This window comes from Bipolaris oryzae (genome assembly GCF_000523455.1).
Source record: "Bipolaris oryzae ATCC 44560 unplaced genomic scaffold scaffold_9, whole genome shotgun sequence".
Classification (NCBI taxonomy): domain Eukaryota; kingdom Fungi; phylum Ascomycota; class Dothideomycetes; order Pleosporales; family Pleosporaceae; genus Bipolaris; species Bipolaris oryzae.
Window position 1 is genome coordinate 216,117 of NW_006911285.1, and position 25,905 is coordinate 242,021.

General features: G+C 51.1%; 12 protein-coding genes across 12 annotated transcripts; 7 read left to right on the forward strand and 5 right to left on the reverse strand.

Annotated features, from left to right (window-relative positions):
- Nucleotides 1-854: 854 nt before the first annotated feature.
- Nucleotides 855-1,373, forward strand: COCMIDRAFT_1366 (uncharacterized protein; the record flags this gene model as incomplete). The annotated part of the gene is made up of 1 exon (XM_007685303.1): nucleotides 855-1,373. One exon carries the CDS (start codon nucleotides 855-857, stop codon nucleotides 1,371-1,373), a length of 519 nt encoding a protein of 172 aa, XP_007683493.1.
- Nucleotides 1,374-3,363: 1,990 nt separating this feature from the next.
- COCMIDRAFT_22517 (uncharacterized protein) lies at nucleotides 3,364-3,917 on the reverse strand (the record flags this gene model as incomplete). Its single annotated transcript, XM_007685327.1, has 2 exons — nucleotides 3,364-3,692; nucleotides 3,752-3,917. The coding sequence occupies 2 exons, from the start codon at nucleotides 3,915-3,917 to the stop codon at nucleotides 3,364-3,366; spliced, it is 495 nt and encodes a 164-aa protein (XP_007683517.1).
- Nucleotides 3,918-4,248: 331 nt separating this feature from the next.
- Nucleotides 4,249-5,149, forward strand: COCMIDRAFT_1368 (uncharacterized protein; the record flags this gene model as incomplete). The annotated part of the gene is made up of 3 exons (XM_007685304.1): nucleotides 4,249-4,429; nucleotides 4,496-4,641; nucleotides 4,700-5,149. The coding sequence occupies 3 exons, from the start codon at nucleotides 4,249-4,251 to the stop codon at nucleotides 5,147-5,149; spliced, it is 777 nt and encodes a 258-aa protein (XP_007683494.1).
- Nucleotides 5,150-5,930: 781 nt separating this feature from the next.
- Nucleotides 5,931-7,251, reverse strand: COCMIDRAFT_83284 (uncharacterized protein; the record flags this gene model as incomplete). Its single annotated transcript, XM_007685393.1, has 2 exons — nucleotides 5,931-6,843; nucleotides 6,971-7,251. 2 exons carry the CDS (start codon nucleotides 7,249-7,251, stop codon nucleotides 5,931-5,933), a joined length of 1,194 nt encoding a protein of 397 aa, XP_007683583.1.
- Nucleotides 7,252-8,387: 1,136 nt separating this feature from the next.
- On the forward strand, nucleotides 8,388-10,798 carry COCMIDRAFT_1370 (uncharacterized protein; the record flags this gene model as incomplete). The annotated part of the gene is made up of 5 exons (XM_007685305.1): nucleotides 8,388-8,479; nucleotides 8,540-9,529; nucleotides 9,577-9,968; nucleotides 10,024-10,438; nucleotides 10,507-10,798. 5 exons carry the CDS (start codon nucleotides 8,388-8,390, stop codon nucleotides 10,796-10,798), a joined length of 2,181 nt encoding a protein of 726 aa, XP_007683495.1.
- Nucleotides 10,799-11,072: 274 nt separating this feature from the next.
- On the reverse strand, nucleotides 11,073-12,355 carry COCMIDRAFT_32756 (uncharacterized protein; the record flags this gene model as incomplete). The annotated part of the gene is made up of 4 exons (XM_007685343.1): nucleotides 11,073-11,233; nucleotides 11,305-12,118; nucleotides 12,196-12,291; nucleotides 12,341-12,355. 4 exons carry the CDS (start codon nucleotides 12,353-12,355, stop codon nucleotides 11,073-11,075), a joined length of 1,086 nt encoding a protein of 361 aa, XP_007683533.1.
- A 952-nt stretch (nucleotides 12,356-13,307) lies between these two features.
- COCMIDRAFT_83172 (uncharacterized protein) lies at nucleotides 13,308-15,114 on the reverse strand (the record flags this gene model as incomplete). The annotated part of the gene is made up of 3 exons (XM_007685394.1): nucleotides 13,308-14,231; nucleotides 14,285-14,794; nucleotides 14,884-15,114. 3 exons carry the CDS (start codon nucleotides 15,112-15,114, stop codon nucleotides 13,308-13,310), a joined length of 1,665 nt encoding a protein of 554 aa, XP_007683584.1.
- Nucleotides 15,115-15,527: 413 nt separating this feature from the next.
- Nucleotides 15,528-17,420, forward strand: COCMIDRAFT_83419 (uncharacterized protein; the record flags this gene model as incomplete). Its single annotated transcript, XM_007685395.1, has 3 exons — nucleotides 15,528-16,686; nucleotides 16,734-17,112; nucleotides 17,165-17,420. 3 exons carry the CDS (start codon nucleotides 15,528-15,530, stop codon nucleotides 17,418-17,420), a joined length of 1,794 nt encoding a protein of 597 aa, XP_007683585.1.
- A 701-nt stretch (nucleotides 17,421-18,121) lies between these two features.
- Nucleotides 18,122-19,049, forward strand: COCMIDRAFT_83445 (uncharacterized protein; the record flags this gene model as incomplete). The annotated part of the gene is made up of 2 exons (XM_007685396.1): nucleotides 18,122-18,785; nucleotides 18,886-19,049. 2 exons carry the CDS (start codon nucleotides 18,122-18,124, stop codon nucleotides 19,047-19,049), a joined length of 828 nt encoding a protein of 275 aa, XP_007683586.1.
- A 226-nt stretch (nucleotides 19,050-19,275) lies between these two features.
- On the reverse strand, nucleotides 19,276-19,850 carry COCMIDRAFT_1374 (uncharacterized protein; the record flags this gene model as incomplete). Its single annotated transcript, XM_007685306.1, has 3 exons — nucleotides 19,276-19,332; nucleotides 19,395-19,547; nucleotides 19,770-19,850. 3 exons carry the CDS (start codon nucleotides 19,848-19,850, stop codon nucleotides 19,276-19,278), a joined length of 291 nt encoding a protein of 96 aa, XP_007683496.1.
- Nucleotides 19,851-20,114: 264 nt separating this feature from the next.
- On the forward strand, nucleotides 20,115-24,673 carry COCMIDRAFT_1375 (uncharacterized protein; the record flags this gene model as incomplete). The annotated part of the gene is made up of 2 exons (XM_007685307.1): nucleotides 20,115-20,132; nucleotides 20,183-24,673. 2 exons carry the CDS (start codon nucleotides 20,115-20,117, stop codon nucleotides 24,671-24,673), a joined length of 4,509 nt encoding a protein of 1,502 aa, XP_007683497.1.
- A 747-nt stretch (nucleotides 24,674-25,420) lies between these two features.
- COCMIDRAFT_83267 (uncharacterized protein) lies at nucleotides 25,421-25,594 on the forward strand (the record flags this gene model as incomplete). Its single annotated transcript, XM_007685397.1, has 1 exon — nucleotides 25,421-25,594. A coding segment is annotated over one exon (174 nt), but the record flags the coding sequence as incomplete, so codon positions are not given.
- Nucleotides 25,595-25,905: the final 311 nt, after the last annotated feature.

Here is a 25,905-nt window from a genome sequence, read left to right on the forward strand (position 1 = left end):
ACCACCCTAAGCCGATTCCCTGGTAGCATCTGTCATGTTGCGCCTGCCGCCCGCACGATACAGCTGAGATGGACCATGTCTGGTACCTTTTACTCGATTCGCCTTCTATCCGGGCTTTCGCTTCATCCTAGCGTGTGGCACTTTGCCAGCGCCACCAGATCGCGGCGGGCTAGCATCTTGAAATCATCATGTTTCAGTGTCACCTGGGCTTGCTGATGTCGCCGTCAAAGGTAAATAAGTAATTCACAATGGCATCGTTGTCGAGGGAAGCGAAATGCAGGAACAGTAACACCCGTATTTTTTGCATCATCATCACATCAGCTTGTTCTTGTCCCGCCCCATACATCGCTTTTTATTGATAACATCCAGGACCCCGGTGCAAGTTTGTACAGGAACGGACTGGAGCCTTTTGCCCACGAGTCTTGTAGAAAAAAAAAACTCGATCTCGATACTATTGACCGGAGGCTTCGTGTCCTAGTGCTTATGCTAACGAGTTGCCCCATCCCTTTTCTGAGGTATGTCGTATGAAAAGGCCGCCTTGCTGCTGTCCAGTCTACTGACCAAAGTAATCTAGAGCTATCCCTGCCTGCAGCGTCTCTATATTTGTTAATTCGTCACTTGCTTAGAAGCACTGTGCCAAGGCTTATATCCGTCGCACCGTCGTCATTACTGTTCCGATGCCTCCACTCCCTATATCTACTGGGGTTGGCTGCTTGGATGGTTGGCGCACAGCAGTCAAGTCACAACCTCTTTTTAGCACTGTTCTGCTGGTTTCTTTGTTTGTAATAACCCTGCGCTCAATCGCACGTATTCTGGGAAGGAGAAGAAAAAGCGTGTTGCGTTTTGATGAGAAGATGGAGGACTCCGGCATGGGCCAAGAGAATTTGGTTGTCAAAAAACGAAAAGATTCATCTCAGGGTGGAGAGTTGAATGTGTTTGCGGGAGAGCAGGTGCATCCAGATGTGGACTCGAAAGAGAACACCGACCCGGAAACACAAAGTCACGACACGACTTATCAGCCATCACTGGAACAAAACCAAAACGAATACCTTGAATCCCTCAAACAAGAAACTCTAGAACCATCTCGTTCACCCATATACCCATGGATAGCACCGCCGCAGAGCCTTCCCGGACCATACGACGCACCATACTTTCCAGTTCCCTTGCCAACAATCGCAGTCGCTGAAATCACAGAAGAGGGCATGAAAACGGAAGCGCCTACAGATAAAAGGCCCGAAGAACTAGAGACTATCCTCTATTCACGTCGCATCCCCACAAATATCAGGCCAGAAAACGACACTATCCGTGAAGGCGTCGTTACTGTCTCGACAAGAGGCTGGAGACGCAGCCAATGGACCATCAATGCCGGATGATGTCGTGTCTTTTTTCTTATTCTTCTTCTTCTTCTTCTTTTATCCCGCAACATTCCGCATATACCGCCCTATCACCCGCGCTGCTGAAAAGGCAGAAAACAAAGAAGAAAAAAAGTGAGGCTTCTAAAGGCATGGAATCGACAATACCATCTCAAGGGTTGATGTTTCGAGAGAGGAGAACGGAAAACACCACGCACAACCTCATTTCCCGCCAACACATCTTGCCCTTCTCACCGCATGTACATCCCACCTGACCCCATCCTTCGCTCTACCTTCTCACCTCCACATTCATCCCATCCCATGATCTCTTCATACCTTCCGCCCACCGCACCTCCAGCCCTCTCCGAAAAATCCCGGGATCCAAGACTCCACCCAAACACCAGCCGCAACCAAAAAAAGAAGCATACAGCACATGAGCGCTTGTCCTTGCTTCGCTGTCCACCCAGCTCTTCATCGAGCCGCGTGACCCCAAAAAACCACCCACTCAACGGCGTGAACCGCATACGAGGCACCAACCCTGTTCGCCTTTTCAGCCATGAGGCGTGCGTTAGCGCTGCGTGGTGGCGTACGTGCTGCGTAGCTGAGTCTGTGGGAAAATAAAGGTGACCAGGGGGTCGTCTAAGGTGCGGGCTGCGGGTAGGGGAATATAAGATTTGTGGGGCGGGGTTTGGGTATGGGTGTGCGGTTGACTTGGGGGAGGGGGGAGAGTTAGGAGGGTATATGGGGAGGCAATATGCACGAACTTTTTTTCCTTTATTATTGCGAGGGGAAGGGGGGATGGTGTTGGGGCAAGGTGGGGGATGGATGAGATGCAGTAGGGGTATATGTGGATAAGTTAAGGGCGCCGTTTACGCATGTTGGGAGGAGGGGGGGGAGGGGTTTGAGTAACTACATTTTTTTCATGATAGATACAATAAGATTGTGATGGTTTCGTTCACTCGTAGAATAAAAATAATGTCATTCACACACACACACACACACACACACACACACACACACACACACACACACACACACACACACACACACACACACACACACACACACTTTTCCACCTCCATATCCTACTTTCTTCCCCCGCGCGCCTTGATCATAGCCAAAATCCAAACCAACCAACCTCCCCATCTCAGCATTCAAACTAATAAAAGACTTTCAGCACATACGCTTTCAGCGACGCAAGAGATGACAAGCAAACAGCTAAAATAAACTCTAAACCTTCTCCAAAATACCCAAACAGGGTCAGAAAATGTTACATAATCGATATTTTTGCTTCCCATCTCATGGCAAATTCCGAAAACAAGACGACTTTTCAGCTCCTCCTCTTTAGTGCGTTCCGCGGAGACGATGACGAGAAGAAAAGTGGGTGGCTGCGGGGGAAAGGGGGCTTGCTGCTGAAAAGAGAATCTATTAGTATAAGGGTTATAGGTATATGCGATTTCGCTTGTTTTTTCCCTTCTTTCCAAAGAAAGAAGGGGGATTAGGGTTGGGGGTTGGGGGGGGAGTGTTCCAGATGCAGCGTGATGTGGGGGTTTTTTTTTGCTAAACTATTAAGCTATTAAGCTGTGCATGAAAAGTCCAGGTCAAAGTAGGAGTAGTAGTAGTAATATAGTTAGCTATATTTGAGGAGATCAGGTGAGTTATAGTTTTCTTTAAGCTGGAGAAGTTTAAAAAAAAACACACGCAAGAATTATTGGTGTCTGTGTGTAAGAATCTGACCTGATAAGGGCTTTATAGTTTTTGTCCTATTAGTAATAGTGGTGGCCATTTTTTGATAGCCATATGCATTTGCTTCCGAAAGAAGATTGGTGTGAAAGATGGATCCCGGGGAAGATATTCAAATAGCAAATTCACATGATATAGACTTCTTTGGGGTAACTCGAGTCAGTTTACTTGGGTATCTTTGCCCAGAACAGTTGTAAAAAAAGAGAAAAAGAAAATAAACGCCAATACTATCCGTCAGCTCTCGTTACTTTCCGCCCAAGTTGAAGGTTTAATATTTATCCTTCCAGGCATACTTCTCGCTCGCAGTATACCAGCGGATTAAGCTACGCGCGCCAACCTCGTCGCCTGTGCGAAACAACTGCGCAACATCGACGTTGAGTGGGCTGTCTGGCTCAGCACTGGTAAGCAGCTGGTGGATACTAGTCATAGTCGTAGAGATAGTATAGGCAGGGGTCCACGAGGTCTTGAGAAGGTCGAGGCAGATTTCGCCGGTTTTGAAGTCGACATTGGGGTGGCAGATGGGAGTTATGAAGCGGACAGTGGGGGGTGCGAGGGGGTAGGTTGAGGGGATAGAAATGGAGAGGAGCCAGCAGCCGTCTGGTTGGGGTATGTGTTAGTAACGTAAACAGCGGATGAAAAGAGGAGACTGCGTGTACCTTCGTATGCGGTTCCTGGCACGCCTTTCATGACGGCACGCCATTGCATAACATCGTCGTCGGTGGGCCCCAGGTCGTAGAGGACATCGTTCTTGTTGGATTGGTATGTTTGCAGCTCCGTCATCAGCCGCTTGATAGGCGACGCGTTGCGCGAAGAGCCGGCCATGATGTGGGTTTCACTCTACGATTGGCACACAGACCGGACTGGTGGTACGAGGTGGACAGTTGTGCGGGGAGTTTGTACAGAGGGAACACCGGGGGTGAGATGGCGGTGAAAGGCGAGTGAGGAGGCTGGCTGGCCAACACGTCCCAGGCGCAATGGGCTGGCTGGCTGGCTGGCTGGGTTGGCCGCGGTGATGCTGGCTGGCACCTCGGTCGCATAGAGCACATGTCGCTCCGCGACCAAAGCTTACCTCCCCACCAAAACTTTTGGACGTGGGCGCCACCAGCCCATGACGACGCCGACACGCGCATACAATACAAAAATACATCCAGCCATGGTTGTCCCGACAGTCACCCTCACCCACCTGAATCGCGCCGATGGCTCAGCAACATATACGCACAACGGGTACTCTATCATCGGCGCTGTCAACGGGCCAATCGAGGTGCAACGGCGCGATGAGTTGCCAGAAGAAGCCGCCATTGAAGTCAACCTGAGGCCGGCTGCGGGCGTAGGAAGTGCGTATTTGTATCCGATAGTAGAATTTCAAAGATAGCTCGGTGCTAACGGCAATGCTGTCAAAGGCCCAAGAGAGCGACACCTCGAAACCCTTGTGCACAACACGTTGCGCAGCATTATCCTGACGCAATCGATACCACGAACGCTGGTTCAAATCACCCTGCAAGTGAGGAGCTTGCCAGAAGAAGACAGTACCGCAGGTGTCAATACGGTTCGTCTGCAGTCCACCATTCATGGCCATGGTCAAGATCGCTGACAATTATCCCAAGTCTCTTTCTCTCCTCCCTCACCTCCTCCATACTGCGCTTCTCGCCCTTCTCTCCGCCTCGATACCCCTATCCACAACTCTCACATCTATAATCGTCGCGCAACCTACCTCACCTTCTTCTGCGCTTCTATCCCCGACCGCCAACCAGCTCTTGCGCGCGAAACCCATACGCTCAGTCCATGTCTTCGCTTTTTCGGGCAAGAGGAAGATGTTGCTGAGTGAGAGCGAAGGATCCTTTAGTTACGAAGATTGGAACGAAGCCTGTCAAATGGCCGAGGAGGCGTGTTGCGGCGAGGACGACAGCGAAGATCAAGGCGGCATCAAATTGGACGTTGAGGGCGATGTGATGGACATTGACGCACAGGCTGAAGCAGAGAGCTTGGAAAAGTGGCTGAGGAGCGTGGTGAAGAGAAAAGTGGAGCACGAGCAGCGGTGGCGGAGCGCAACTTGAAGAGTGGGTGTTTTCAGACCAACGCAGACAGCGGGGAAGCTTTCTCCAAGAAGCCCACAAGCTTCATGCCACATCTGACAAGTCCGCCTTCTTGATGTCGGGATGCGCAAAAAACGCTGCCTCCGGATTTTCCTTGGAAAAACAAGGCTACTGCTTAAGCCGCGTGCCCTTGGTGCTGCAGTCATGTATTGCTCAGCCGTTGAACAAGAGACAGCTCTTTTTGAGAACCACGAACATGTCCACTTGCTAGATAAGCGGGGTCCAAATACAACTACAGAGGTGCCTCGGAGGCAGGCTTTACTTGACCTCTTATACATTTCTGAAAACCGATAGAATCCGATCATTAGGGCCAAGTACCAAAAGCATCATTTTCTCAATTGATAACCTATATGCACGAGATGCGATCCAAATGCGATGCAATAATCCAATGGCTTTTTTTCGGTGAAAATAAAAATAAAAACAACAATGAAGGATGCCTGATAATGAGGAAACATGTCGTCATGAGAAATGGTATATGCGCGAAAACGTATAATAATGGTTTGTGGCCCACGATACCTTGAACAAGCCATCGTATGAAAAGTCGTCGTTTTTTTTCCTTAAATGTCGTTGAACTTCGTCCGATGATGATAATGGCTGTGGTGGAATCCGAATCCCTTGTTTTTCCAGAGCTATGCAAAAAGAAATACCCAGAGAGAGAGAGAGAGAGAGAGAGAGAGAGAGAAAGGAATGACCCAATTCCGGAGGAGAGAGGAGAAAAAGAAAAAATTCAAGTCGCATCCTGTCAAACAAGCTCATACTTCTTGTGCTCACCACTTGCATGCTCCGCTATTAAGCGTGTCAGGGATTCATGAGGGTCCCACGAAGGCACTTCCCACATGGTTTCGCCTTTGGAGATCTCTTTATCTTCCACCAGCCTGACGTCTTGGCTGCACGCTTTGGCTTCCCTCAACCAGTCCTTCCACGCTTCCGTGTCGGGACAAGCCGAGCTCCTCAGCACCCAGTCCGTGTCTTTAGTAACGCAAATCGCCTTCCACAGAGCCCATGTATACGATTCACTTGGAGACGGAAAGCCCTTCAGGTTCATGCCTGAGCCGGTAAGGCACTCGGGTACCACCTCGTAGCAAGATGTGTCCCAGTGCATCTTGCTGGGTAACGCAGCCACGATCCAGTACGACGCGTTGAGGAGCATATAAGAGCCTGCCCATGCAATCTGGACCTGGATTTGCGCATTGGCGAGACAGATGACACCACCCATGAGCATCATGGTGCCTATCAAGCTCAGTAGCCGGTATATGGGAGCGTGTGTGATGAGGTAGTGGATGCCTTCGGGTGCAAAGTAAAGTTCCCGGGCAACATCTTCCTCACATCGCACCACCAAAAAGCTGCCCTTCAAGTATCGTATCACAAGATCTCCGCGTGGTACCTTGCGGTCTTTGTCGGGGCGTGTGGGGAGTTTCAATCGCCATTTGTTGCTCAGTCCAATTAGACTAGAGAGGGACGATAGCACGAGCGTAGCTACTACAGACATGCCGTCGTCTTGCCATATTGACAAGGCCAGGAGTAAGACGGAGAGGGCGAAACCAATGAGGAGGACGACGGTAAGCGGGCCGAAAGTCTTTGATTTGAGCGGCTGGTCGCCAACGCGTTTGATTTGGACAACGCGGACAGAGAAGTCAGGGAGGTTGTTAGCATCGCTAGTTGGCTTCTGTAAGCATGCTGCCGTAATTGCTGTCGCGCGTGTTACAGAGTCTGGTAGACAGGCGGGGAAGTGCCTTGTCGGAACTTGCTAGTAGCGAAGTTTACCAGAAATGGTGCACTCACCAGACAATGTTGCCAATGTGGTTAATGTGATCTCGGTGGTTGCCCGAGACAATGCCCGTCACATGTCCTGGAAACGATTCAAGATTACTTGGTCTCGTGGGTCTCATGAGAGCCTGAGGTGCTGGCAGCAGACGCGGCAAGAAAATCCATCTGGAAAGTGTTGAGACTTGTGCGTTGGCCAGAACTGAACCCTCTCCCAAAATGGCCAGGAAGCCAACAATGTCGAGCTGCAACTCTTTGTAGGAGAGTTTCCCATTGCTGTCGGCCGGAAGCCAATACATGTCGGTAAGCACTGGGGGTCTCTAAAGGGCGGAACGAAACGAAGGCGTAGAAAGGCAGAGATGCGGCATGGGCTCGATTTGGAGGGCAGCGTGAATTGAAGTACGTATGGTGTTAAGGTGAGCAGAGTTAGCAGAAGTCGATATATATCAAGTGCGAATTCGAAGCATAAAGGCTTGCATGACGGTGACGACGCGTGGAGGCGTGGACTGAAGGTTGTACGGGCTGCAGCTGGGGGGCCAAAAGCGCCTGTGTTACCGCTCGGGTTAGAAGGCTGTCGGTTCGCGCTGCATCGAAGGAAGCGAACGTCGATGCATGTCCAAAGGCCCATGCGATTGGAGCCTGATGGATGAGGGGCCTCACTGACGGCCTGTGGCTTTTTGCATAGCCTCAATTGTGCCAGCGACTCTAGCCTTCTCTCCAGGAACTGACCCGCTTGTCGTGATAAACGCCTTGAGCTTGTCGACTGCTGCGCCCCCTCGACGGCAAAGTGTAGGCGGGCCTTGACGTGAAACGACCCGACAGCAACAGCTGCGTTCACGACCCAATTGTTTCAAGAAGACGTTGGATGTGGTGTCGCATGTACTTGATGAGTCAAGAGAAGAAGGAAATATTCGCAGAAAGCGTGCGCTGATGTATGTGGACGCTCCTTCCTTTTCCATAGCCTGTCTTTTGCGGTTGCCATCACGAGGCAGACACCATCAAACATGCCGTCATTCACAACCCCCCTCATCGTCTTCTCTTCATCCCCAGGCAACAGGACAAGGCGTGATCGAGGCGCAGCCCATATAGCTACACCGGAACTCCACTCATCAAACTACTTTACTGATCTGTACGGCCACGTGCCTTAGGCCAAACATCGGGCCTACAACACTTGACACTGGTACTCCGTCGACAACACCAGGCTAGGTTTCGCCGTTAGTTGAGGGCCTTACCCAGCAGCACTATACCAGACAACGATTCATCCTACACCGAGTATTGCTCACAGCCTAGACCGGTGAAGCAAGGAATTTGCCTCGAGGGGTTTTTGAATGCAGGTGCAACCAGATGCCATCATCATTGGATTGCCCTCCCTGCAACTTTATTCGCATCGGCATGAACAGCCGGCCATAATCATCTTGCCAAAACAATCACCGGTATGCCCACTGACGGCGACACCAAACCTTCGAGTGAGTCTCAACAAGCCCGCCCAGGCTTGCTGGCCAAGTGTGGTATTGTGGTCCCCACATTGTGAGTCTTGGGCCAAAACACGCATGTCGTGGGCACGTCTGTATTAACCAATGCATGCAGCTTTGTACGTGGGAGACACACATCTCCAGAGGATCCAAACAGGCTGGTCATGACAGCTGACTCACCAAAGAAGAGAAAGAGAGCGACGAGCTCGCATCCAACACGTAAAGTGCCTTTTCATCCTGCAGATATGGAGGCTCCTGATCGGATCCCTGATAGCCAAATGCAACAACAGCAAGAGGCACAGGCCTTAGCCAAGTTTGACCAAGAACTAAAGGATGTAACAGCATCGGAGAAATACGGACAGCAGAGGAGCAACCTTCTTCAAGTAGAAGAAGACAACGCTTGGGATCGGGAAGCAAAGCCGAGTGGTAACTCAACATCTGAGGAGGATAGGACGGAGAGAAGAGCTGCTATCATCATACAGCAGATCCGCGAGTATGAGCGCATCGTTACCTTTGGAAATCTGGCCTCGGAGGCGCTCCCGGATGTTGAGGATCAGGACATGGGTGGCCAATTTCTTACTAACAAAGAACGGATAGATAAGCAGAGCAAGTTGTTTGAGATATCCAAGATGGTACCCAAGGGGGGCCTTCTGCATCTGCACTTCAATGCCGAATTACATCCTGAAATTCTTCTTGTACGAGCCCGAGCAATGAAGAACATGCATATCCGCAGCATTCAGCGCATCCAAGATGAGGAGCAGTTGGCCACAACCGAGTTGATCTTTAATGTCCTAGATCCAGACACTATCAATCCTAACGTTGACATATTTTCAATGGATTATCCTCTTGTCACAACTCCCGCCGATCTCAAAAGGGAAGAATTTCAAAGACAAATCTGGATGCCATGGGCAAAGTTTCAGGACGAGTTTGAAAAGAAATTTCCCGGTCTGTATCTGCGCCAAGAACCAGGGACTTTCCGCGATGGGCAGCCGCATCATTGTGGAGCTGCAGTAGATTTTGCTCTAAGGCCAGCTGAGAACTGGCTAAGGTCGAAGATGGTACTTAGTCAAGAGGAGGCTTACCGTCCCGACCAGACTGTTAATGGGTACGTCTGTTGGTACTCGAGGAAATCATCTGCTGATACTCACACAGTGTCTGGGCACGATTCAACCAAGCCACAAGGGCTTTTAAAGGGCTTCTAAACTACAAAAGCGTTTACGTATCCTATATAAGCGACGCCATTGACCGAATGATTGAGGAAGGGGTCATGTATGCTGAACTACGACCAATGCTTTTAGACAAGTTCATCCCTGGAGATAGTGGAAAGCCAGAAGATCGTCTTGATAATGCCGCTCAGATGAAGCTCATTATTGAAGGAGTAGAGGCGAAGAAGGCCGAGCTAAGGCAAAAAGGTGAGCTTCACAAGTTCCCGTTTGGACTCAAGATCATCTACTGCACGCCCCGGTCAATACCGCCTAAAATGATGGAGAACGAAATGAGGGACTGTATCAAACTTAAGATTCAATTTCCCAAGCTCATCTGCGGTAAGTGACAAGAACAAGCATACAGAGACAGGTTCAGTATCTAACACGTACACAGGATTTGATCTTGTCGGCGCCGAAGACCGTCCCAATCACATTGACTTTTACAGAACCCAACTCGTCGCCTTCCAGGAAACATGCAAAGCATTGAATCTAGAAATACCCTTCATGTTCCACGCCGGCGAAACGCTCCTCGACACAGGTGGCTCCGACGATCCCAGAAAATCCAACCTCTATGACGCAGTCGCTCTCAACTCGCAGCGCATCGGCCACGGCTTCGCCCTCATGAAGCACCCTCACTTGCTCGAGAAATTCAGAAAAACAGATACAAGCCCTGGAATCTGCATTGAGCTATGTCCTATTTCCAACGAACTCTTGCATCTCTGTAGGAATGTAAAAGAGCATCCGTATCCCGAGTTGCTGGCTGCAGGTATACCTTGCACTGTCAATTCCGATAATCCTTCTCTATTCAGGTATGAAATACCACCACTCATCACCTCTCGGCTTTATATGTTTGGAGATAACTAACACGACGCAACAGTAACTCCATGTCACACGAATTCTATCAAGTCATGGTCGGCGCACCAAGCATATCATTGTACAGTTGGAAGCAACTCGCACGGTGGAGCATTGATTACAGCTGTCTGAGTGTCGAGGAAAAGAAGCAAGGGCACGGTTATCTCAACAAGGCGTGGGTGGAATTTTGCAAGGCTGTAGTGGACAAGTACGATGATCTGCTTGATGGAGATCGGATTGATGCATTCAAGGCTGAAAAGGCGTATCCGCCGCGGAAGAGGAAGCATCCGGACGTTTTGAAGGCGCTTGCGGCGTGAAGGTGGGAAGGATATAGAAAATGTACTAATGCAAGTTTTTGGCTTAGAATTCAAATATACTTGTTTTCGTTCAACATCTTGTAATGAAAAGATTCGTGTGCATGACTACCCCACTAAACCGTACTGAGGGAATAAAAGAGCAGTACCCGTTGTCTCCATCCTGAAAATAAAAGAAACAAAGAAACACAGAAGCCAAAACACAGCCTTCAACGTCCCTCGTACTCCAAACACCCATAGCCCTGGTCAATCCCGATTCAAGAAAAAAAAACTACCCTCACGCCTTGCCCGTAACAGTCTGCCCCTTGGCCTTTGCAAACTGAGCACTACGCTCATGCGCCGGGTTCGGGGAGTAGAATTCATCTACAATAGGATGAATCATGACCGTCTGCTTCGAAATAGTCAGGGTACTATTTGTCGGCACCGTAACCCAATTATCTGTATAGTTCATTAGCCTTCATTTCCATCTCGATTCAAACCATATGAAGGAAAAGGGGGAAGACACATACCACGTTCAAAGGTCAACGGCTCACTGGCCACAAGCACGATATCGGACCCCTTATCCCTCCTCTCCATGACATAATTCCTCTCTCTATCCTCACTCTCCAACCCAGCACTACTCCCATCATCACTCCCGACCGACGCTGCTGCAGCACCGCGGTGCGTCTCCCCACCAAGTTCCTTCCAACTCGTCCCACTACTAAAAAACAAACTCGCCGCTTCATCTTTCGTCGAACTCACATAACGTGAGCAAACCACACTAACGCCATCCGTAACCGCAAAATTCAATAAACTCCTACTATCCTCCTCCCCGACGCCCTGCTCACCCACAACCTCCTTGATCAACGCATTAATCCGCTCAATCGTCTTCAGCAGCGCCTTCCTCAGCACCGTATGTCCAAAGCCCACACCAGGCTCTACGTCTTTATCCGGTGACACGCCGGCGTTGGCGAGGCAGTCAAGGAACATGGCAAATGCCCACTCGCTGTCTGTGGAGCCGCCGACGACGTTGAACCATTTCTCGGCGAGGCTGAGGGCGAAGCGGCGCTTGATCTGGCGCCAGGCGCCGATGCCGCCATTGTGCATGAACATGATGCTTTTGTAGCTGAAGGGGTGGCAGTTGCTGTCGCTGAGGTTGCCTTCGGTGGTGGCGCGCACGTGGGCGAAGATGAGGGACGAGGTTGTCTTGGAGGCGATGCGCGAGAGGTTGATGCAGTTCCAGGCGGGGATGGTGGAGGTGAAGACGCAAGGGGTGGGTCCGAGTGAGGGAGAGGTGTAGTAGCCGATGCCGAAGCCGTCGCCATTGTGTGGGCGGCGCCGGTCCTGGAGTGATGGTTGTGTTAGTTGGGAGAGCGAGGCTGGATGACTCCAAGCAAGGGGAACTGCAATGGGAGACGTACTAGTCGTAGGCGTGAATCGAAGGATTGTGTGAGGATAGAATGGGTAGGGTTGAGAATGAGTTCAGAGAGAAGGATATCATCTTTGCCTTTGTAAACCTGCCATGTATTAGTCGGGTATGACTTGTAGGTGTTGTAGCAGACTTGCCATGAATCTGCACATGGTGGGCGACTATTCTGTTCTCAGTGCTCAGTTGTAGTTGCGAATAAAAGTACAGAGCAAGGAAGCCAGAACGGATATGTAGATGGCGAATGTGTGATGTATAGTGGTGTGCTGGCTGTGACGCTCAGGCGGTGTGTCCGCGATGATTGCGCCATCGGGGCAAAGCATTGGACCAGATATTCCTTGTGCTCAACCGTATTTGCAGAGAGAATGGACAAGGGGCCACGATATCAAGATACACAGGGTCTGCTTCATGGCATGCGACACGCGACTACACAGTGATGCAAACTAAAAAGGCACAAAAGGCTGACGGCCCGGCGCGTTGCTGGACGTGCATGAGTACCACTGGCGGGCGGGGGTGTTCGCTCACTACAGCGTGTTTCCCCTCGCCCAATGACGCACTACATGCTCCCCCGTTCCCCCAGCCGGTGAACGGGCCAATCACGACAAAACACTTTCAAATGGGGAGCAAAACATCAATGGATTGGCGAGAATAAATTCAGCTATCTGGCCGGCACGACTGAACTGAGACTATATATTTTCGCCCTCGCACCCAAATGTCAAGAGCGCCCTTTGTAGAGCAGGCCGCCCAGTCCAAACCGCCCCGAGCTTCAGACAGAGAGCCAGCCAAACACAACGCCGGGGATATGATGCGGATAACAAACATGGGAGGGTTACAAGACGGTGTATCGTAGAGGCTTCATAGAAATCATGGCGAAGTGAAGGCTGCGAAAACATGGCAACATTTGCAAAGGAAAACTCAAAGTCCCCGCAATCATGCCTCTTCCCCGGGTCACGTATCATATCGTGTATGATCTCAAAACCCTTCCAGGGCACTGGCAAACTCCTCTAGTCGCCCTCTCGTGGCTGGCTAGGGTCATCGAGGGAGCGCTGCATGGCTGACCATACCCCCTCTCAACTCATTGGCACTCGTCGCGAACAAATCATCCGCTTACATGTCCATTGAGTCGCCTCCATTGGCAAAGTTGAAGTTTTGTTGTTGCTGTTGGCCAGCAGCTCCAAAGCCAAAGTGACCCTCCTGGTTGACCTGGGGTCCGCCCTCAGCCATGTTCTCCGCCTCACCCTCATCGTCAGAAAAGTACTTTTCGATAATATTGTACGCCTTCATGTAAATCTCCTCATTGGCGTTGTTCTGGCACTCGTGGATCTTCTCCATGCCGCCAACTTCCTCAATGAAAAGAGCGTAGCGGTTGATGGGCTCACCACCAGTACCACCCTCGCTGGCCTCCTTGTCCATCTCTCCGACCTTGAGAATGTTCTCTAGACCATCGAGGGCGACTTGGATAATCTTGTTGTCGGGGCACGCGAGCAGGTCGCAGAGGGGCTTGATGCAGCCGCTCTGGACCAGGTAACGGATCTGGGCAGGCTTCTGCAGACCACCGCTCGTGGCGTTGGAAATGGCCCAGCATGCCTCCTTTCGTGTCTTGAAGTCGCCATTCTGGAGGAGGTGGATCAGAGGAGGAATAATGTTGGCGTCAATGACAGCCTGGATCTGGGTAGAGTTGCCGGCGGTGATGTTGGAGATGGTCCAGCAGGCCTCCTTGCGGATACCATCCTTGGTGGAGCTCAGGAGCGACAGCAGGGCTGGGAGCGCCCCGCAGTTGATGATGACTTGGGTCTGGACGTCATCACCAGTGACAATGTTGCCAACCGAGCGCAGGGCGGGTGTCTGGACAGACGTGGAGGCGTGCATCAGCAGCTCGACAAGACGGCGGGGGATGCCAGCCTCGATAACGGCCTGGATCTTGTCATTGGAGCCATCGGACAGGTATGAGATGGCCCAGCAGGCGTCGATGAGGACCTCGTCGTCAAGGGAGTAGACAAGCTTAGCAAGCACGGGAAGGGCGGGCTGGATCTGCAGGATCGTTAGGGGGATGCAGGCATGCGGGGCAGCGAGATTAGACTTACAGTTTGCCAGTCGGGCTGAGGGGTCTTGCCACGGCAGAAGTTGCTGAGGGTCCATGTGGCATTGCGCAGCATGCTCAGCTTGCGGCTGTCACCCAGCAGAGCAAGCAGCGGGCGGAGAGCACCCGCCTGCAACACAAAGTCGCGGCATGCGGGGCTGTCTCCAGCAATGTTACCTAGGGCCCAGACAGCTTGCTCCCGCACGTCTGGCTCGTGGCTGCTGAGCAGCTCGACAAAGATGGGCACTGCGCCCGCCTCGATGACGACCTGTGTCTGCTGTGCCGAGCCAGAGGCGATGTTGGTAAGGGCCCAAGCAGCCTCAAATTGTACCAGTGTGTGCGGCGAGCGGAGGAACTCGACAAAGCGGCTCACTACGCCCGTCTCGATAACGCGCTCAATGGGCGGGTTGCGCTCCTTAGAGAGGAGCTTACGGAACTTGGTTGTGGCCTGGATCTGCTCATCGATCTGTTCCGAGAAGACGCCCTTGACCATCTGGGGGAGCTCTTCGTTCAACTATCGCATTGTATTAGTCTTGAGCCTCTTTGACAAAGTCCGCCACAAGGGCGAGGGGGCAAAGCACGGCATGGTGGGGGTATACGGACCTGGCTCTCGATATTGCCGCCCTCATCGTCGCTGTCGGGGGCAGCGCCCAGTGAGGCACCGGGTTGGTCTCGTCCAGAAATACCACGGCGCTTGGCAAGGTTCTCTTCACGCTTTGCTCGACGGATCTCGACCTGTTGCTCTTCACGGCGGCGACGGAGTTCGTCCGGCTTGAACGCGCTCTTGGCCTTGAACGTCGTGCGGCGGTGCTCGGGGATGTATTTGTCGGCCATTTTCTGCAACGACTCGATTTGACGAACAGAGTGTTGGGTCGGACGAGATTGCGGTGGGTCGTGTTTGTTTGTAAAAGGGAGTAAACTTTCTAACTAGAGGGGTGATTTTGAAAGCGGAAGCGGCAAAGCGGTCATGGCGCTAGCACCTAGCCTTGGCTCGAGCCTTACTTACGCCCAAGCAACCACCATCAGCACCACGACGCGTCTCCTCGTCCCGAATCACAGCTGTATACCCACTCAATCCTCCAGTAGCCTGGCGGCATATGCAGCACAATTCTATGCGATACACACGGCTCACCACTACTCTTGCAACATCGTCCGCCTTTTGTATAATTGCATGTGTCCTGACATGTGCCTGTTCTTTGACGGCCTGATAGCACGCTAAACCGCTTTCGGTCCCACTTCCAGCTACCATGCAGTTGCCCAACGGCTTCACTGCCATCAAGGATGCAACATCAGAAGGTCAAAGCGTCAATCTGATAGGCGTTCTTGTCGCTTGCGATGGCCCAAAATCCTCTAAAGGGTCCGACCATGTTCTTTCCTTCACTATCCAAGACGACTTTGCGGACGCCTCTGCCAGTACCTACTCCTCCATAAATGGTCGCATGTTCAAACCACCAAATAGGTTTCCTAAGATCTCTGGTCTTGGAGACATCGTAATCCTTCGTAATGCCAAGCTTAAGGAATGGAATGGGCGTATGGAATGCATTGGCGACAGACAATTTACCCATATGACCGTATTCCCTAGCAGCTTGATTCCTGTCCCGGAGCTCAGCCATGCCTACCAAGCTGGCAGTCAAAAGCTCCCTTGCGATTCGTCTTGGGGGGCTTCGCAACCCACCATCCCAGAGCAAATGGCTGCCATACACCTGAAACACGCCTCTTCTGGTTCAAGCCAGCAACTACGACAGCATGCAGCGACGACTGCGTTCAAGACCCAAACAGGGAAAAAGGACTATTTGATTAAAGACTTGCAGTTTAACACTTTCGCGAACATCCGAGCACAGGTTGTCAACATTTACCACTACCATGGCCAAGTCGACTTGAAAGTTACCGACTACACTCCAAACGAGAGCATGTTTTATTACGCCGATCCTGAAAAGGAAGATATCTTTCACGTTGTAGATAGACACTGGAAAGGTCCATACGGATACTTGACTCTCAGCGTAACGTTGTACGAAGAAAACGCAAACTGGGCAAGAGAAAACCTGGCGATGGGTGACTATGTTTTCATACGAAACATGAGAGTCAAATTGTCTGCCCGTGGCAAACTTGAGGGCGCAGTGCATCAAGACAAAGTCAACACATCACAAGTCGACATACGTCGTTTGAGTAGCGCGTCAGAAATTGCGGAAATCGATAGCCGACGGAAAGAATACGAAAGCAAACGTGGCAGTGTAACAGCTTTCGAAAAAATACAGAGTGAAGCTAAAAAGCCTTCTGTCAAAACATCACACAGCAAGAAGTCGGCCAAAAGAGAGCGACTGCGCGCTGAGAAAGAAGCCGAGCAGCAAGAAATTGAAAAGAAGGCCCGTGAATGGGAAGCCGCACGTGCTGGCTTGAACAATAATAGTAAGACCTGCGCAATCTCTTATTGATCCATACTGACTCAGACGCAGTCCGATGCGCTCACGTTGACATGAAGTCTTCCACAATTTCCGAAATCATACACAATCCCCATCTTCGTGTGCGCACACTTGAAAAATGTAATGACTATGAACTTCCTTTTGTCAATTGCCGTTACCGATCTCGTGTGCGCGCAGTGGATGTATTCCCTCCCAAACTCGAACTCTTTGCTCACTCTCTAAATGATCCGAACTGGTCCAAACGATCTGAAAAGCATCATGGAGACAGTACGTACTCGAAAGAACGATGGGAATGGGGATTCGTACTCCTACTGGAAGATGCAGAAATACCTCGGGGCGGTGTGTCTGAGAAGCTGCGTGTTGTTGTGAATAATAGCTCAGCACAGTACCTGTTGAAGCTGAATGCGCAAGAGTAAGCGAGCTTTCGATCATTGCTAGGTACATGCTAATTGCCATCATCATAGCCTCAAGAACAATCCCAAGGTGCTCAGACAACTTGAACATAAAATGTTCCTTCTTTGGGGAAACTTAATGGAGTTGAAGACAGAATTGATAGCCAAAGGCTCCGATCTCCCATTACCACCTGGTGACAACCGTTTGCAGAACAAGCCTTTTGACACATGCATAGAAGAGTATGGCTGCGAGGTACCCGTCACGGAGGACCACCCGTTTGGTTATCAGCGCATGCATAGCCTGGCACTGACGACGATCATGGATTGATGTCTGTATTCGCGTTGCGCTGATTGATTGTTGGGCAAGATCGACACGTCCGCGTCATTATTTCATTGGATGGAACTGACTTTAGACAAGACCCTTGCAATGCATCCCTTGAGGGTTTTCTGCGTCACGGCGTCTAAGTGCTGTGACGTACTCAGTAGCCACCGACTTTCCTTCTACTAGGGTATCGTGAATGTTTTAGTTGCTGCAGGGTCCCCTCGCCGCACGATTTTACTTGGTAAAGAGGGACACGTACTAGCTCCGATTGAGTAACTCAACCGACTCAAGAAACGAGGTTGTACAGGACTCGCCATATTACGACTGACCAATGCCCTTTCACTGAAGGTATACCGACTTAGGGTCATTCGTATTGTGTGTGGGCCCAAGTCACAAAGGAGGCTAAAATGGCGTTTACCAGAATTGCGTGATCAGACGTGCTTGGAGCGGAATATGACCGAACCGCGTACCATCATCAATCAACACTTGAGTGACAAAGAACAACATACTCCAGTTTCCAGGACTTGAAACCGAATACAAATATTGAGGAATAATTACAAAAACTACGTATTAGCCGATTGAAAAGTAGAGAAACAATAAAGGTAAGTGTTGTTGGATGCTCAACGCAGTATCCTAGCAGCAACTGTACAAGGGAAAGAAGAGAGATCTGACAAATCAACTCTAGGAAGTATTGTTCAAAGAAAACCATGGAGAAACCGGGGTACACAATCGCTCTTCCAGCCCAAGCACCGGACATCAAAGAACCCAGCGTCAAAATAACGGAACTCCCTCCTACACCGCCTTCACTCAACAAATCCATTCAACTCCGCAGCGTCACTCTTCGGGATCCAAACCTCATAACTACCGATTTCGACGCCCACCGCTTCCAAGCTGCGGCATACACGCAGCTCATCAGTACCTCCATCCCAAAATTCCCAACCCAAGCGCCTGCACCAACAACACCACCTGGCTCACCCCCCTCAGACAATCTCATAACATCCCCCTACAACAAACCCGGCCACTATCTCTCCCTCTCTACCCCACCCCTTCCCCTTCCTTCCCTCTTCCTCGCCATAGCCCTAACATCCCTCCAACCCACTCTCCCCACTTACGCCACAGCCCCCTACACCTCCGCGCTAAACCTCGACGCCGTACTCGACGTCCTACGCGCACTTGTAAAAAGCGAAGGTGTAGAATGGCCCGAAACAAGGTTCTACGTCGTTGTCTTCCGGAGTAAGCTCAAGGAGAACATTGATAATGATTACCTGTACAAATTGGATGAGGAGAGTCACAGGGAAGCGTGCGAGTCCGGTGGGTTGCTGAAGTATTGGTTTGGGAAGAGTGATGCAGAAAGGAGGAATTTGGCGACGTGTAAGTTGGCTCGCTTGTTCTTCTCTTTTATGGTGGAAATAGCCACGTGATGTGGTGTGGTGGTTGGGCAAGACGCGGCTAAACTAACGGGTGTGAGCAGGTTTCTGGCATAGCAGGGAGGATGCGTATCGGGGTGGACTAGGACCGTGGCACAAGAAGGCGCGGGCGGCGGGGAGGGAGCTGTATGAGCATATTACATTTACTACACATTGGTTTACTGTGCTTGAGGGAGCCAAGGAGTATACGTTTGAGGACTACTATTAATGGACGTTTTGTAGTAGGGGGCGTGAGGGGGCGTTTCTTCTCAAGTTTGCAAGCGGTAAAAGGCAATAGAATATAGATAGGATGGGAAAAGTCAAGAAGAACAGCTTTAAATCGCCCAGATGGTCTATACCATGTCCTACTGTACACTGCACATTTGCTATGCAGAGCTCCAAACCCACACCGAATGATATCGATCCATGTCCCCCGCTCGCACGTCAAAAGTCGCTTATGGTCGGATAACGCGGAGGCCGTCTTTCGAGGGTGCTGCTGCTCGCTTGAATGACTGTTTGGCGCGGTTAGGACGCTACGTGCTTGATAGAGGTATATGCGTCGAGGGAAACTGACGTTGTCGCACTCTTCCCATGCCCTTCCAGCACCGAAACCGAGACCGACAAAGGCGGGCCATGCGCGTCGCTTGAAGAGGAGGACCGAGAAGACGACGCCGAAGGAGACTCCGAGACCCGAGCGGATGAGCATTGAAGAGAGGCAGCGGTCCCACTGTGGGTATGTGTTAGTAGCCTTGTTCGAACCCAATCTTGTACTGCTTATCGGTGGTGGGTTGGTGGTGTTGGCATGGGGCAGTCATCCGAGTCGCGTGAGAGCATTGTGCCCCGCCATTGCATGCGAGGGCATTCTCTCCAAACACTCAGATGCCCCAATTTGAATCCAGACGTTGCCAATGCCTTCATCACGGGACTGTGTCGGGAGTGGCTATTCTACCTTTTCGTTGAGCAGAGCCTCGCTCATGGGACGAGTGGTACGCGAGATGGACCCAACGGGCTGGGGGTTGTTTTCGGCCATGGCAGCGGATATGTCGAGTGCAATTGATGGATGCAACGGCGCACTCGGTGTGCTGAGGGGTGAATGGGAGCGGCTCGACGTGGTGTTGATGGTCTTCGACCGACAGCTGGGAATGCCGAACTTTGACGTCGCCGGCCCTTGGCAGGAACGACAAGGGTACGTATGGTCTGTGCCCAACTTTTTTCGACCTTACTACCACTGCTTTGCTCGGCTGCTACGCTTCCTTTGACTTTTGCAACTGCAAACGGGAAGCGAGGTGACAAGATGGCGTCAATTCAGCCAGTGAGTAAGAAGTGTATGTTTTGTCAATAAGGTTGCTGACATGTGAATAGGCCTCGAAGAACGACCCTGTGTCGACTCGCCCGCGGCTACAAGCCATTAACCAGGACTTTTCCGACCTAGACGAACAAATCTCCCAAGTTGCACATATAATAGGCCTTCCTGGCGACTGGGATACTGTAACAGAGGAGGAAGTAAAGGCCAGGATCATACAGCGACTTGTGCGCGCACGAGCGGAATGGGTTCTGCGCTGGATACTCGATAAACTGAAGGATGATTTGGAAGTAGGGCGCATAGCGCGGGGGAACGCGAATTCATGGCAGCTTCTTGAATGGATGATTCAAATTCTTCCTGTTTCAAGAAGCGCACCCCATCTACGCGATGCCAGTTTCCCGAGCATTCTGGAGCGAGCACTTGTCGAGAATTTTGACAAGGACCCTGTTGTGCAGCCTGCAAGCGCATCCGAAGATGTTCACATGAATGACGATTCCGAGTCGAGCGCGACCATCCAAGAAGACAGCAAGCCATCGAAGAAACGAAAGCGCGGAACTGTGCAAACCCCACCGTTGAGAACGGCAACTCTCGATCCGGCACAACTCGGTCATCTTTTTCGCGTAATCCGATCTGTCGTAGCCTCAATAACCGCTTTGGCCGCAGGAAACAAGGGCGACGATTCTACTCAAGCGGAGCTTATGAAGATGGTCTTGAGGACCGACAGTGCGCAAGCTTCACGGATTCTGCGGTTCTGGCTCACGAGCGTTTACCGAATTCTAAGCATTCCTTCGAAAAACACACATCTGGACCACTACTGGGTTGAGTTCGTGGATCTCTCCTTACCCTACGGAATTTGGGATCTACGAACAGTGGATGCAAAAGATGAGACTGGTGCGTCTGCTGAAGAGTTCAGCACAGAGTGCCTTATTCCTACATTAGAACTTCTTGTATACCTACAGGATTTACGCGACGGAGGTGTCTCAAATGTTCCTTCCTATGCCGTTAGTCGCGCGATTACAACATTAGACAAGTTCCTAACTAGGCATTTATTCGCGCCTTCAAGAGCGGCTTTCTTTGGCGAGACCAGCAGTGGAGCTTCTTCGGGCGAAGCCCCAAAGGTGCGGGACGCCCATGTGTTGGCCAGCAACTTGGAACCTCTGCGTGCGAAGCTTCTCCAAGCTGCGCAGATCGAGGATGGCGGCGATATTTTGCCAGCAAGAATTGCGTCCCTGTTCGATGCAGTTCCTCACTTATTAGATTTGGCTATACGCGTATCCCCGTCTCGAACACCAAAAAGCAGGGCAATGGAGAAACCCTGGCTGCAAGCTGTCTTTTCTACACTTGCAGAGTGCGCGGGATGTTCACTGACGACTCCTCCAGAGTTCACCACACGCCAAACCGCTGTCGCTGCTCTCAGTGCTGCTTTGCGCGTGCTGCAAGTACATGAAGTTACCCTTGGCCCAGATCTTGTCAAAACCATATTTCGGTACCATTGCGGAGTTGAATACCCCGAAAGACAAGAGAAGAAGGTGCACTGGTCCCTGATTGCATCTTTGATCGAACTTGACTCCTCGGTCTTCGTCATAGGATCGAAATCTGGCAGCAAAGGAACACAGGAAGATCACACTGAGCTTGTCGAGTTCATTTTTGAGCAGATATCTGCAGTGGAATTGAGCGGCCAAGGGTTTATCGATGAGAAGCAGGCCCAGAAGAATGAGATCCAGCCGGAAATTACCAAAAACACACAATTGACAAGAAGAGCAATGCTAGAGAAAGTTATCATCCCTCTCATGTCGGCCTTTGTACGAAATCGCAACTTGCTAGGCTTCATTCGGAGATGGGATGTTCAGTTGACCAAGAGCTACAGGCATGGGAAACGCAAGGCTCTCAAAGATGGACAAGATATCATCTGGCAAGATCGCGCCCTCTACACTGCCTTGGCAGGAGTTTTTGAACAGTCTCTCACCCAGGGCCAAATTACCACTCTTATTGGAGAGCATAAAGTACGGTTGGCGGAACTGGAAGAGGCGATGTACACAGCATCCAAAGAAGATCTCAAGGTTAAGAAGCTGGCAGCTTACAAGAACGCGGCAAGCAGCGCTATCCTGATCCCCGCTTTTCTTCAATCCATTCGATCAGACAACATTGTTGAAGCGCTCAAGTCTGACCTTCAGGCGTTGTTTCTCACTTATGTCACTTGGGTACGAGATGACGCCTACAGCTTCTATACACAGCTCCATCTCTCTTGGTTCACATTATGCCAGTTGCTAAACAATCTCTGGCCAATTTTCATCCACGCTTCTTCCCAGTCACAGCAGGATCTATTGTATCCGCTATTGGAGCAGGCTATCAAGGACATCTCCTCTGGACGCAAAAACAAAGGCCGAAATGTGGACTCGTCCTCACGAGCGGCTGCTATGCTTCTCTGCTTCAACGCATGCGATCGTCTTCAAACAGTACCTGGTTCTGAAGACGCCATTCGTAATGGGATGCAAAATATCCTGGAGAATCTCTCTCCTACGCAGTTGGGAGATGAAGACGACAAACGCATGGTGGAAGCTTTCTGTACCTACTTCGTCAACCTTCTCGAGCCTCTTGAAGCAAATGCTTGCCGCGATGCCATATACAGAATCTTGTCCAGACTTCCTCAGCTAGGAGAGATTTCTAGCGATCTCGTCTGCAGGTCACTTTCTGAGGCTTTCGCCGAGAGTGGAAGTGTGTCAACTCAAAATGCTTATTCTCCAGCACTTTTGCAAGCTCTTGAACAAGATGCTGATGATGGCATCTACAATGCAGTCGCAGAAGCCATCCTTCACATCAATCCTCTAGCGCTTGCTCGCGAACAGAGAAAGTCGATACTGGATCGTGCCACTGAGCTTTTGACCTCCGGGAAATCCATTTCAGTAGAACTTTTGAGCGTTGTCGCCCACCTCCAGCATGTGCCGAATGCATCGGCACAAGTGTCAACCGAAGCCACCGTGCTCTTCGATATCGCAGAGCAACTCCATCAACAAGATGTCGAAACGGAAACTGTCCTGCAGCTTCTTAGGGAGCTTGTTCAAGAGACATTGTCGCAAATTCTACCTAACCAAACCCAGTCAAAAAACAAGGAGTTTGTCATCGAATTCACAGGAAAATTACTTTCCATCACCAAGGCTACAGATCAGTGCTCATTGGCGAGGCTCTCAATTCTCCGAGCGACATCATCGGCCCAGAAACAGAACACTCTTTTGCATATCGAGCGATATGTCGATCTCCTGAAGAAGTTGCTCAGTAGTCCGGACATCGATGTGCTACAGGGTTCTCTGGATACTTTCAACGAATTATCGATATCTGCATTGAGAGAAGCTAAACTGTTCGACCGTGTTCAGACTTGGCTCCGGACATGGATCAAGGATGCTGTGGACCTCGATCAATACCAAGCACCTCACGCTGTAATTCCATCCGACGTCGTCGAATATGTCGCGCGCGTATACAACTTGGTCACGAAGTATGAGCTGTATCCTGACATGACATGGCTAGTACGCTTAACGCTCACGCTTATACGATCGGGCACAGTAACTGTGCAGAATTCCGTGCAAACTACACTGAAAGAAGCACTTGCATCTCTGGCCGTTTACGAGAAGTCGGACTTGATCGCGGTGTTGACTGCTGATCAGAAGTCACAGAACTCTGCCGCAGCATATCGCATCCTCAACGACCTTGTCTCAACAATGGACGACAAGCTTGAGGTTGATGCTGAGCTGAAACAAAAGCAGTTGGCATTGTTGCCCGAACTCAGTGCTTTGCTTGCTGAATGCCCCGACTATGAGTCATTCGGCAGCCTCATCAGCTGTGTAGACACCATCCTGAATGATAAGCCTTCACTAGCGTCACAATACAGTATCGAGTGCGCTTTCGGCGTGCTCGTCAAGCTGACTTCGCGAACCAGCCCTGCACTGCCCTCTCAATATGCTCCATCGATATTTGAAAGGCTTTGCCACACAAGTCGCTTGATCCTACTTGTACACAGGGGCCGCCTTGGTGGACGCTTTCACCTCTTCTTACCGCTCTTGCAAGGCCTATTGTTCTGCTTATTCATTCCAAATGCTAGTCGAAGCGGCGCACTACCTTCATGGTTACGAACCACTGTAGCCACGGAGCCTGTAAGACTCACAGCTGCCAATGCTTCACAGTTCACACGGCTGCTCTCTACACTTTGCAACCCCCCACAGTCTTCAATCACAAAAGCACACCAGCACCACCAATCTCGCAAATCCAAGGATCTTAACGACCCGATCAAAGCGGCTCGTGAGAAGGCGAGTAACTTCTTGTACCCGCTCCTTGCGTCTTTTTGCCGCTTCCAGCTTAACGGCAGACTGGACCAGAGTGTGAGAGAGAAGCTGATGCCTGGCATCTGGGAGGTTGTCGGCACGGCGAGCTTGCACAGAGAGACTCTGGACGCAATGTTTGCCGGTCTAGGCAGAAGTGAGCGGGACGTCTGGAAGGGTCTATGGGAAGATTGGGAAGGGGTCCACGGGAGGAGACAGGTTGTCGGTCATGGGGAGTGAAGCGCCGCGTTGCCAAGACTATCATAACTGCCCGCAAGCAAACGTGATGGATAGGATCGCGACAAGACCTATTCCAGTATTTACTAATACAATACCAGGTGCGATATGCCGCTGTGCTGTCAGGAAACCTGAGACTTACTCAATACAATCAAAATTGCAATGTGAACAATATGGAGTGTCGATCTGTTTGCCCTCACTCCTCTCCCGTCAGCCTACTATTGTGAAGTCAATTCACCTCGTCGTCACCGGTCACCCAGCACAATAAACTCTGCGTCATCCTCCAACCCAGCGCAACCGTGCGCTTTCACGCTGCCCATTTGATATTGTATTCATTCACTTTAGTCTCTCAATACTTGATACTTAAACCAACCCGACGCCTTTCAACCCATACCCTCTCTAAACCCAACTACTCACATCCACCAAATATCAAAAGAAATGTCAAATCCACTCTTGTCACCACAGCCAGCACCACCACCCATGCCAGCCATGCCCCCCTCAACAGAAACCTCAAAATACCTCTACGCAACAAAATCCCACACCCCAACCCCGATATGCCACTGCGGCATGCCCCAAGAAACCACCTACCACCACCCCCTCATCACCTGCGCCAGCAAAAGGTGCAAAACGCGATACTACCACATGCACTGCGCAGACCTGACACACCAGCACTTTCTCAGCAACGAACCTTGGTTCTGTCGGGATTGCCGACTCGCTCAGACTATCATGGGTGTGCCGACGCAGGTGCTGATGCTGTCGCCTCCACCTCCGCTGCCGCGCGTGTGTGTTTGCGAAGAGCCGCCGTATATCATGGGGCCTATGGTGCAGTGTGCGCGGAAGGCAAAGTGCGAGGTTAGGTGGTTTCATTGTGTTTGTGTTGGGTTTCCTGAGGAGGAGGCGGGGTGGGTTTGTGAGGCGTGTGAGGGACTGGAGGATGTACCAGAGCCAGCGACTAAGAGGGTGAAGATTTCTTTGGGCGCGGTGGAGGATGAGGTTTTGAGCCCAAGGGGTGAAGGGGAGGTAGAGGCCGAGGAGGGCGGAAATTTGGGTAAACTGGCTCATCATGATTGCGCTGTACATGGGGTGCAGATGTGGGAAGAAGCAGTGGCGTTGTCTATGGCAGGGAAGAGGGATGGTGTTGCGGTGGTGGAGCAGCAGCAGGTGAATCGAGTAGAGGAGGCGGAGGCGGAGGTGGAAGAGGTGCTGGAGGTATTGGAAAAGAGGAGAGATGGGAT